The following is a 12,203-nucleotide window of genomic DNA, read 5'->3' as shown; positions in this document are numbered from 1 at the left end:
CGCCGCCGCCTCCTCCACCCCAGCCCCCCGTCGCCGCCTCTTCCACCCCAGCCCCCGCCGCCGCCCACAACACCTCGCCGCCATCTCAAAACAAAGCCCATCGCCGCCACCTCCTCCACCCCAGCCCCCGCCGCCGCCCACAACACCTCGCCGCCATCTCAAAACACAGCCCGCCGCTGCCGCCTCCTCCACCACAACCCTCGCAGCCGCCTCCTCATCCACCACAACCCTTGGCTTCGACTATTACCAAATTAATTAGCAAGAGAGAGGTATAGAGATAGAGAGGTGAGAGAAAGATGGAGAAAAAAAAACGAGATTGAAAAAAGAGATTAGAGAACGTGTGAGAGAGGGACGGAGAGAGAGAGAAAGAGAAACCAAAAGAACGAAATAAATCTGAATTGTAGAAACGAGAATATGTAGGTTATATAATTTAGGGTATAAGGGCAAGATAGGGATTAAAAAAAATTAGGGACGTGGCTCATATATTATTTCAAATTAAGGACTTAATTAAAAAATGAATTTGAACTTGTCATTTAGTTCAAATTAGGTTTCGTTTGAGGGGCTCATAGCATATTACCCCTTTTATAAAATCCTTTTTTTTTGTACTTTTTTTTTGCATAAAATTTAGGGTAAAAAACTCGTTTAATCTAATTTCGTGGAGGTGAGAAACTAAAAATCTAGGGTTTCACTAAAAAAAATCTAGGTGTAGACACATAAAATTAATTAATTGGTTAAAGACAAGTAATGGAGATAAATACCAGTTAATTATTGACCAATAGGATTGTTTATTTTCTTCCAAGTTATAAGAGATAATTATCAATTTAAAGAGAGCCAATCAAATCACGCCACGTCATCAAGAATATTTTATGTAGGACTTTTATTCTACCACTATAAATAGAGACCCTCCCTACACAATTCAACACACAACTCAAGAAGAAGAAAAACCGTAGGAGAAAATTCTCTCAAATTAAGGGCGTTCTTCAACCAATCAAGATCGAAGGAAGATTGAAGGGCCAAATACATCAAGAACTCCAAGATCTTCAAGTCAAATCTCGAATAACTCCAAGATCTTCAAGTTAAAACTCGAAGAACTCCAAGATCTTTAAGTCAAAGCCCGTCAAAGTTCAGCGTTCGATTCGAGATTCAAGTCGCAAGACCCTTGGAAGACGTTATTCAAATCCAAATCAAATCTAGAGAAGATCAAGTCAACGACCCGACTCTGAAATTCAAAGTGAAACACATATTTTTCATGAGAGAAGAATTAGATGATTAAATTAGAGTTTGTAACCCCCAATATTTTATTTTAATTCAATAAAATTATTTTTGTGCAAGTTTTTCTTGTTTGTTTAAATCGCAGATAAGAATTTGTTGCTACACTAGGGTTTCTTCAGGTTAGATTAGGGTTTAACATTATCACCCGCTAGAAGAATCGTTGCAAGAATCAATGGAGGAGGAATTGCTAAAGGTGTTGAAAGGAGCAAAACCGAAGTTGGAGAAGAAATATACCGTTCGGATTTTGGTCTGCGCTCTTCGTCTCGCCGTTCACGGCGTTAAATACTTCAATTCCGGCAAACTGATCTCCGGTTAGTTGATTATTTTTAATTCTCTGTAATTACGATTGATTATGTTTTTTTTTTGTTTTTTTTTTTAATTTTATTTGAATCAAAATTTCTCAACGAATAATTTTTCAGAAAAATCAACCTTCGAAAAAGGTCTCCAAATTTTGGACGGAGCATGCAGGATGGTGGAAAGCAAACTCAGAAACTGTGTCCACGAGATTGAATTCTACGAGAAGGCGTATCAACTGCAGCGAGCGCTTGTCGAACTAAATGAGTTACACAGGGAGAATTATCCGGCTACCCAATCGTGGGTGAATCGTCTAATTCTGGAACGTGATTCTGCAGCACTGTACATGAAAGATTTTTTACTGAGATGGAAAAACGTTACGACTTCGTCTTTGTTCGATTGCGATATGCTGGACGAATTAATTATTACACCATGGAGTAGTAGAGTGGCCGATGATCAGTTTCTGGATGATATACGAGGCGAGCTAATCGAACTCACTACAACAAAATTGGCTTTTAATAGCACCATCTTATAGCGTTTTTTCAATAAGTGTTATAATAACTTTTTCGGCTTAGAAGAATTAAAAAAATAAACGCTATAGATTAGGCGTTCCTAGGCCCAAGCCTTTTTTCGGTCTCTCAAGAATAAATTAGATTTTTGGTGAGAGAAAATTTAAAGTATCTTTACTATCAATTATTTCCTCACGAAGCCGGTAGAGAATGCTTCTCTCGTCGATCTGCCGACCAACCCGACCCTATCGTCTTCCCGTTTCTCTTCCTTCCAGTCCAGATCGAAACAACTTGTTCTCACATCTTGTTTTCACTATCTATTTCTCTCATTAATTTTTTACTTTCCTAGTTTTAATTTATTTGTCAAAATCCCTAATTCTACTCAATTCTTTTCCTTTTACTTTCGGTTGTAATTGTTCCTGCTGGGTAAAGTATGGGTTTTATGATTCCCATATATTTTATAGCCCAATTTCTTATGGAGTTATGTGAAAATTGCTTATGGGGCTTTTAATATGATGACTGTGAGAAATCGGTTCTTCTCATAAGGTTTTTTTATCCTTTCTACAAGATTCATTTTGTTGAACAATTTTGGTTAGTAAAATTTATATACATATGACACGCATTTTATCATTTGCGGCATATTTTATTTTACGAAAAAATTATGAATTTGATCTTCCCTCTTGTCTTGTGTAGCTACTTTGCCGAAATTATAAGCAAATTGCACAGATTCAAAATGGAGAAATGTTTTCGGTGAGTACTCTTCTTAATGACTTGGGGACTAGTTCACTAACTGCAAGTGTAGGAGAACTTGTATTATTTTTATTTTTATTTTTATGTTTATTTTCATTATGTGTTCATCTTAATATTGATAGTTTTGGCATGTTATTCCAATGATTTTAATATTATTGATTCATTACCTAAAAATAGGTGTACCTTTCCATGTGTTTAGAAGTATTTATTGATTGGGTTACTGATAACCGTTGAAGTTCGGTTCCAATTTTTGACTCATGGTATGGCCTTTTATTAGGCCTCTTATTTATGAATGTAAACTCTTAATGTGAGTGGTTGTAAGTTCTTCATAATTTATTTTGTAAGTTTTTACTCAAATGTGCAGTATATGTAGTTATTGCTTGTAGATCTAGTCTATATCAGCTTATTCAACGATTTATGGTCTTCGTTGCAGGGCATAATGTCTTTGCAGTAGTCATCTTTGCTACTCCAGTGAATTTCAATCACCCTCGCTTCATGGTTGGGTTGAGGAATCCGGCCAACTGATAGTGTATCGCTTTGAAATTCATAATTTTCAAACTTTATTACCGGTTGAAAGTGAGGTAAACTAATTACAAACACATATTTCCCAAATCACTTGATGTTATACTTGTTGATAAAAGTCTGTACACATGTAATTATATAGTACATTTCGGAGTGCCAGAATATGTGTTATTCAATATGGGAAATCGTATGCATTTTCTATCTGATGCGAACATCATACATATACTGCGAATGCTAAAGTGCACTAATCCATACGAGTTGTTTCAATTATTTAGTCTATGTTGAAATGTACTTAATCAGTACCTTGCAAAGCTTTTAATATTGTATTTCTATGTCATCTTTTACAGAAAAACTTGGAACCTTCGGAGTTCAGCGTAAGTGCTTGCCGACTTGAAGACATGACAACATTGTAGATCTTTAAATTATAAGTTTTTCTTCGTTTAAATAATGATAAGTGCATTGTAGACCATATTTTTTTATTGAGACACTATTTCTTTTCTTTTTGTTCTACAAGAATATTGAAAGATAGTGTTAGCCTTTTTATGTTCATGTATTAACTTGGTTAAAATATTAATGATAATTTTTGGTGATATTTTCCAGATCTCTTACAAAAATAGGATTATTATATTATTATGTTCATTATTTTGTTGAACAAATTTATTAGAAAAATTGATGTGTTCAATAGCATTAATTAAATAAAATTAACCATTTAATCATAGCTCACAATCAGACGCTATAGTATGACATAGCATTTATTTTAGGCTATAGTTGCTAAAACGATAGCGCTGAATACGTTCTATAACAGAGTGAATAATAGCTCAACACAAACGCTATGCCTAGAAATTTTAAAATAGCGTTTACTAAACGCTATGGAAAAGTTCTGGCCTATTATAGCTCCGGCAGACATTGCGTTTGTAAAAGCGCTATAATATCCTACTATAGCGTTTTTCAAACGCTATGGATGACGCTTTGTGGCGTAGTGACTTTTCCAACCTATCTTGACAGTCAAGGCTTGTCATGTTGCCGAGGTTTCTTTCTTGCCATTTTAAGCAACTTTAGTGCTTCGTACTGTCGGTTTTTACTTGGCAACTTTTCTTTGATACTTTGTTCTTAATACGTTTGTTCAATCGTTCTAAATTTATGTTATTACACATCTGATGTATACGACCCTCTGCGATTATTAGGTGGTGAGCAGCTTGACTGATGTCCCGCATACTCAGATTATTTCGCATATTACCAGTCAGATGGAAAAGACCATATATATGATTGGCAAGAGGGTGGTGAATCAAGAACGGGTGATTAATGAAATCTTTGGAACGTTGGGCTTGCATAGAGATATGGTTACGCGCCCGAGGGGTTTGTTTCTTCTTTTCTAGACATGGTAAAACGGAGATTGCAAAGGCTGTAGCAGAGCACTGGTATTGTGATGTAAGCAGGCTCGTAGAGATAGATATGTCAGAGTATGTGGTGGAGGAATCACCACCTTGTGATTTATCTGAACGGTAGTTCATATACTTCTCAAATAATTTGTTTTCCGGGTTTTCTAACCCCTTTTGTATCTATCATGCTCGTGAACATTTTTTGTTTTAGGTCAAAAATGAACCATCGGGATTTGTGTTTGTGGAAACGTTTTACTAGTATTGTGGCAAAACGTCCTTACTCGGTGACTGTAACATGTGGCGTCAGAGGGTGTCCGGTTGTTTTCAATCTGTATACAGAAATTGTCCAGTTTTTTCTGCCGCTAAGGCCAGATCATGAGGAGTTCATGCCTCCATATGATGGTGGTGGTGATGTTGTTTGGAATGAACCGCCATTGATTTTGCATAGAATTGTTGAGAGGATTAATTTGGTCACAATCAATTCGTTGGTTCACTCGGTTCCAATTGAGGCATATGGGGAGACATCGGTTTCTCAGGGAGGCCACCGTGAGTGGGACGACGGTGAAGATTTCCCCTAAAGCGACGTCGTCGTCGGCTGTGGGTAAAATAATTTATCTCTCTCCCCCTCTCTCTCGCTCGTACTGAACTTGGCATTAAATTTTGATAAAGAAAACTAAACCCCGAGAGAGGGAGAGGGAAAAGGGAGAGTCTCCCTCTCTATCTCTCTCCCTATCTCACTCGTACTGAACTTGGCATTAAATTTTGATAAAGAAAACTAAACCCCGAGAGAGGGAGAGGGAGACACGGCCACGTGCCGGTTTTAGGCCCGGAACCGGCCCAACCCGTTGACCGGCGAACCGGTCCGGGACCCGTGAACCGGCCCCTCATCCCCGGGACGGGCCCGATTCTATGAATTGGTGAACCGTGAACCGCCGGGCCAGCTTGGTGGTTCACCCAAATTTAAAAAAAAAAATCAAAAAAGTTCAAAAAAAATAAAAAAAGGGCCGGTGAACCGGCCGTTAGTTGCTATTTTTTGAATTCCCTCCCCCCCCCCCCCCCCCCCCCCATTTTTTCTTATAAATACCCTTACACCCCATTTTTTCATATAAAATTAAGTTAAAGTCATTTTTTTTATTTCTTTTATTTTTTTTCTATTTAAAAGTAATTATTTTAATTTATTTATCTATTAAGTATTTTTTTTTAAATATGTATATATAAATCAAATTTTCCGGGCCGACCCGTGAACCGGCCCGGATAGGCCCGGAACCGGATTGAACCGGCGGGCCGACCCGGCCAGTCGAACCGTGCATATTACGGGCCGGTTCCGGTTCCGAAAAAATTGAACCGTGAACCGGTATGAACCGGCCCGTGATCGTGTCTAGGGAGAGGGAGAGGGAGAGTGAGAGTAAGAAAGTAAAAATAAAATAAAATAAAATAAAAGAAAATAAATTATTTTACCCACACCCGACGGCGGCGCCGCATTAGGGGAAATCTTCGCCTTCGTCCCACTCACGGGGGCCTCCGTGAGAAACCGATGTCTCCGCATATGCTCATCTGGAATCAAGTGAACCAACGCATTGATTATGCCCAAATCAATCCTCTCAACAATTCGTTGTAAAATCAGTGGTTGTTCATTCCCAATTACATCACCGCCACCACCATATGGAAGCATGAACTCCTCATGATCTGGCCTTAGCGGCAGAAAAAACTCGACAATTTATGTATACAAATTGAAAACAACCGGACACCCTCCGACGCCACATGTTACAGTCATTGCGCCTGATTCTCTCAGTTGATTAACACACACAGTGTGGAAATAGTGCGAACACATCAACACCATGTACTCCAACTCGTGACTCTCGAGTTCCCCTCTGCAATTCCCACAAGGCTCCGAGTCAATATTCTCTATTATAGCTTTGAACTTTACAGGTGTCAAATCAACGTTGAATTTACCCTTTCTTTTCCCCTTTCCTCATCCTTCTCCCTATACCACCTTGCCCTTCCCCTTTTCCTTTCTCTGCCGCCGCCTAACCCTCGGTGGAGAGTCGAACTCCATTCCGGAGTGGGGAATGTATCCAAACATGCCATTCAAAAACCAAAACGTTTCAGATCCACCGGACATCTCAGAGGCTCCATCACCCTGCACTCCTTTCTGTCTTTCTCCCACGCCGCTGCAATTTTCTCGAAACAGGCTTCATGAAAAATGTGCTCACACTTCAACTCCAACAATTCCTCGAAACACACGAAGCAAGCTACAACTTCCGATTCGACGAAGGTGTAGTAGCATACCGTACATCGGGTGTTTTTCTCGTTGTATATCACCTTATCGGAATCCGACACGAACAAATTCCGTACGCTCGAAATCGCACATTCTCGAATCCAATCCTCTATCTCTTCCTCCGATACAAACATGAATCGAACGTGAGAGAGGATTGAATCTTCCTCCTCGACAGAAATGAGCGCTTCTATCAACGCCTCCATTACTTGTTTTGTTTCAGATGAGAGAGAGGGTGTTTTTTTGCGTAGAGAACGGTGGACTGTGTATGTTTTGTGGGAGGGGGAGGGGGGAAGGGGGAGAGACGAAGAATATATTATAACAAATTCTGGGCGCGTGGGGCTCCATTTCATTTTCGTTTTTATATTTTATATATGGGGTTATTTTATAGATCCGATCCCCTCATTTCCAAATTATATAGAACTAACTACCAAGTGGATTACACTCTAGAGGAAACCCCCTTCATTTCGAAAATATTTTGACATACCCCCCTGGGCTACCCTGAAGTTCCTATATACCCTTTTAAAATCAGTTTTAACCCTAGCCATTCACGGTCTCTCTCTTCTTCTCCCAAATTCAAAATCTCGCCTTCACAAACCTCCCACCAGCGAAATTGCTTCTGTAGCCATAACTCTCTCTCTGGTGGTCGGAATTTGATGGTTTAACTACCGTTGGATTCCTCTCGTCGAGCTCTTTCTTTTGGTGATGATTTCATTCAGTTTCGAGCGCTGATCTATTTCTGCAATTTTTTTCATTCGAGGACGGTGGTCTTGCCGGAGCATTATTTTGTGTTCCACCCGTCAAAATTTGACGGGTCACCCATCGTTGGATTCGTCTCGTCGGGATCCATATTTTGATGGTAATTTCGTTTATTTTTATGTTTTCAGATTTATTTCTATATTTTTTGTATTTGTGGGCGCGCGGAACTGTGGGTGGTTATTAGCGGCGTCTAGGGTTTTGGTAGGAGGCAAGGGGGGTGAGGAGTCACTGTCTATTTGATTTAAAATCTGTAGCATTTCCCAGCAATAACCTCTCTTTCTATCTCTCGATCTCTTAGTGTTTGTTGATTTTTGAGTGTTTTGATATTTTTCTTCAAATTTTGTTGATTTGCACTAAAGTAATTTCTTTTTGTTTTTGATTTTGCAATTGCATCTTAATGAAGGCCATTGATCCTTTCCTTGAAGGTGTCAATTTTTTTTTTTGAAGTTACATCTGATTTGTTCAACAGACTGTATACATTACTATACATTATTATAATAACATGTAGTTACATATGCGTATATTTATGTATTTTCGATTTGTATTTTTTTGGTTCTGATGTGATTTATAATAAAAATATTGAAATTTGTAAATTTTTGTTGGGGTTTTATTAATTATTTTGTATAAGTCAGTATTCGTGTGTGTATACAATTGGTCGACTAAAAATATGAGGAAAAAAACGAACATAACTATGAATTACTATAGGTACTATAGTTACATGTAGTTATTTTCAGTAATGTAAACATATTATTTTGAAAATTTAAAAAAAAAATTAATATATATATATATATATATATATATATATATATATATATATATATATATATATATATATATATATATATATATATATATATATATTTAACAAACAGGTTTATAAAAAAATAAAAAAATAAAATAAAATAAAAAAAGTAATAAATAAATCAGCGAAAATGATAAATGCAAAGGGTAGTATAGTACTTTCGCTTCTCCAGGGGTATGTCAAAAGATGATTTGGGTTTGGGTTATCCCTAGTTTATTTGGTGACTAGGGGTATGTAAAATAATCTCTTTAGAGCAACTCCAACGGGGTTTAAATGGGGTATCAAATCCCTTAACCTCCATTTGACTCCCCAAATTTAAAAACTCTATCCTCCAATGGGTTTATTAAAATAGGGTTCTATTTTGATAACTCAAATATCGGGAAGTAAAAATATATCCTAAAGAAATAATTATCAAATATTCTCCTAGAAAATAGGAGCACATGAAAAAAGAAAAACCTCAACAAAATTGAATTTTCTTTTCTTTACGTAAAAATCTCAACAAAATTAAATTAAATTTTCTCTACGTCTTCAATAAATTTTCACTGGTCAAAAAAATCTCAACAGATTTTTTTTTTCTAGGTCTTCACCGAATTTCCACGGAAAAAAAAATTCTTCGTATAAATAATAAGTTTGCTACATCAAAATTCTCCACACAATCATCCAAGGCCGACTCGGTGTATTAATCACCATTGAAGACACTTGCAGTAATTTCTAGGTTTTCTTAATTTTTTAATATTTTTTATGATCATAAACTCTAAGCACTTTTTAATACTTTTTTAATTGTTTATGATTGTTTGAGAATTGTACTTCTTTACATTGGTTGCACGTTAATGATAGTAAATTTAGATGAAGATATATAGATAATTTAATCACTACATATATATATAGATTAAATCTTATGAAACTTTAACATATTACAGTGACTAAATAGTAAAAAAAATTATTTATTGATAGTCTAATTAAATAAAATAAATGGTGAATTTGTTCAGGAACGTTGGGATGTGCTTGATGGTGTGATGAGGTGAGCTAATTTTCTTGTTTTTCCTCTTCCACTTTTTCTGTAGATGGATTCAAATTACTATGGGGGTTTCACTAATCTCCTTAATGGCGATATGCCGGCGTACGAAGAAAGCTCTACGATCAACTCCACTATAGATGTGGGAACACAACTGAAGTCGAAGTTTCAAATAAACAAAAAAGGTCGACAAATTTCTCTCGTGAAGAGGATGTTTGTATTGTTTCGGCATGGCTAAATACAAGTAAAGATGCTACTCGTGGAAGTGCTCAAACATCTACCATGTTTTGGAAGAAGATTTATGATCAATTTGTAATGAATTGCGGTCAACGAGTGCGTACGGAGCAAAGCATAAAACAACGTTGGCATGATATAAATGCTAAATGTGCAAAGTTTATTAGTTGTCTTAAACAAATTGATAATAGGCATCAATCTGGTCAAACTGATCATGGAAGAGTAATACACTCATTTTATTTTCTCTTTTCAACTATTCATATTGATATTATTATTTATTTATTTTAACTTTTTTTTTTCATAGTTAGAAGAAGTGAGAAAAATGTATGTTGCCACCAATAAACATCAATTCAAGTTTGTGCATTGTTTAGATCTTTTGAAACATGAGAGGAAGTGGCTTGTTACTTGTGAAAGAAATAAGCAGGGAACTACTAGTTTTGAAAATCTTGATGGTGTCTCAATCCCATCAGAAAATCAAAATGGATGTTTTGCTAATAAGGATCGGCCTTCGGGTAAAAAATCTTCAAAAGAAAAATTGAAGAGAAAAGAAAAAAGTTCAGAAGGTGAAAAATCGTCTACAATGTTACTTATAAATGAGCGTTGGGAAGAGAAGATGGCTTTAGAGCGCGAAAAAATGATTCAGCGCGAGAGGCTTATAGCATCGAATGAAAATGTAAAATGCATAGAAGAAGAGCGCGTCGATAACGAAATTATGTTGAAAGACACTACTGGAATGGGGGAAACTGAAGCAGCTTATTGGAATTTGAAGAAAAATAACGTATTGAGAAAGAATGATATAATATAATTAGTTTACTTCTGATAATAATGCTATTGTGCTATTTCTTACAAAATAATGTTATTGTGCCATTTCTAATAACAGACTACATAGGATTTTTTTTTTTAATTTATTTACAAATTTTGTGTTTGTCTTACATTTACATGGTTTGAGCATATTGCTATGAGAAAGAAATGAAAGTTCATTTTAAAAAAGTCATTTCCACACCTTTATTCTTACGTATGCAAATTGAAAATAACATACCATCGGTTTTATTTAAATAATAGAAAAGAAATGTCAAGTGTTAATTTATGAAATGCAATGTAAGAAAAATAAAGTAAAAATCATGATCGTTCTATATAATGTAAATTAAGAATGATCTTGACCGTGTAAATTCCATAAATGTTCAACAAGTTCGTGCTGGAGTTGAGAATGAATTGTACGATCTCGTATTTGATGATGTGTCTGAATAAATTCCATAAACTCATTTGTGCCCTCACATGAATGTCGTACATTTGGAGTTAAGTCATCAAAATCAGTACTACCCGGGCCATTTTCATCTTCGATAACCATGTTATGCATGATAATACATGCTTTCATTATATAAGATAATGTCTCCTCATCCCAGAATCTTGCTGGTCCACGCACATTATTAAAACGTGCCTGTAGTACCCCGAGAGCTCGTTCTACGTCCTTTCTAGCAGATTCCTGGGATTGTACAAAATATTTGGCTTTTACACCTATTAGAGCTGGTATTGTTTTTACAAAAGTAGCCCACGAAGAATAAATGCCATCAGCTAGATAATAGCCCATCGAATAAATATTCCCATTTATTGTAAAACTAATAGGGGGACTATGGCCATTGGCTAATGCTAAAAAGATGGGAGATCTTTCTAAAACATTAATATCGTTTAGCGATCCCGGCATTCCAAAAAAAGCATGCCATATCCAAAGATCATGCGAAGCAACGGCCTCTAATATAATAGTTGGTGTGCGACAATGACCCGTAGACATACCTTGCCATGCAGTTGGACAATTTTTCCATTTCCAGTGCATGTAATCGATGCTCCCAAGCATCCCTGGAAATCCACGTTGCTCGTTGACTTGCAATAATCGAGATAAATCGTCCTGATTTGGTACTCTTAAGTATTTTTCGCTGAAAATGGCAACAATCGCTTTCACAAAATGTCGTAAACTTTCAATAGAAGTACTCTCACCTATGCGTATGTGGTCATCCAAAAGATCGGCAGGTACTCCACATGCGAGTATTCTATATGCAGCAATTACTTTCTGAAGAGATGATAAACCAGAAACGCTTAGAGCATCATTTCTTTGAACAAAATAGGGATCGTAGGCCTCAACGCTAGAAAGAATCCGAGAGAAAAGGGGTCTGTGCATACGAAATCGTCTCCTAAAATAACCTGCATGATACGTAGGATTATCAGAAAATAATCACAATAGAGTCTTTTGTGACCTTCGGCTCTGTCACGATTGACTACGCTTCGACCCAGAACTGACACGCGGTAGTGCCTATGTTGTCTTTCTCTCTCCAATTCCTCCTCTTCGACAACCGTTAGCAACATTTCAAGATCATCGGAATCCGAGTCGGATAAGAAA

At 36.7% G+C, this 12,203-nt stretch overlaps 1 protein-coding gene and 2 long non-coding RNA genes across 5 annotated transcripts; all 3 read left to right on the top strand.

The window, feature by feature from the left end:
• The first annotated feature begins 1,361 nt into the window (after positions 1-1,361).
• LOC148768737 (uncharacterized) lies at positions 1,362-2,101 on the top strand. Its single transcript, XM_088821332.1, has 2 exons — positions 1,362-1,583; positions 1,692-2,101. Exons 1-2 carry the CDS (start codon positions 1,445-1,447, stop codon positions 2,099-2,101), a joined length of 549 nt encoding a protein of 182 aa, XP_088677458.1. The 5' UTR covers positions 1,362-1,444.
• An 81-nt stretch (positions 2,102-2,182) lies between these two features.
• Positions 2,183-3,891, top strand: LOC148768736 (uncharacterized). 3 transcript variants are annotated; one of them, XR_016032898.1, is made up of 4 exons: positions 2,183-2,666; positions 2,769-2,825; positions 3,259-3,406; positions 3,695-3,891. It is a non-coding gene; the product is annotated as an uncharacterized LOC148768736 (long non-coding RNA). The 3 variants fall into 3 exon arrangements; XR_016032897.1 differs by having other exon boundaries at positions 2,185-2,621; XR_016032895.1 differs by lacking the exon at positions 2,183-2,666 and having other exon boundaries at positions 2,675-2,825; positions 3,695-3,888.
• A 5,271-nt stretch (positions 3,892-9,162) lies between these two features.
• LOC148768735 (uncharacterized) lies at positions 9,163-10,193 on the top strand. Its single transcript, XR_016032894.1, has 2 exons — positions 9,163-9,266; positions 9,627-10,193. It is a non-coding gene; the product is annotated as an uncharacterized LOC148768735 (long non-coding RNA).
• The last annotated feature ends 2,010 nt before the right edge of the window (positions 10,194-12,203 follow it).

The sequence above is a fragment of the Erythranthe guttata genome, chromosome 8 (assembly GCF_056151865.1).
Source record: "Erythranthe guttata isolate IM_541 chromosome 8, IM_541, whole genome shotgun sequence".
NCBI lineage: Eukaryota > Viridiplantae > Streptophyta > Magnoliopsida > Lamiales > Phrymaceae > Erythranthe > Erythranthe guttata.
This window is presented reverse-complemented; position numbering and strand designations above follow the sequence as displayed.

Excerpts from the sequence above, each read along its gene's own strand:
- LOC148768737 (XM_088821332.1), top strand. The coding sequence starts at position 1,445 with ATGGAGGAGGAATTGCTAAAGGTGTTGAAAGGAGCAAAACCGAAGTTG. Across the intron at positions 1,584-1,691 it reads TTCCGGCAAACTGATCTCCG|AAAAATCAACCTTCGAAAAA; the intron begins GTTAGTTGATTA and ends ATAATTTTTCAG.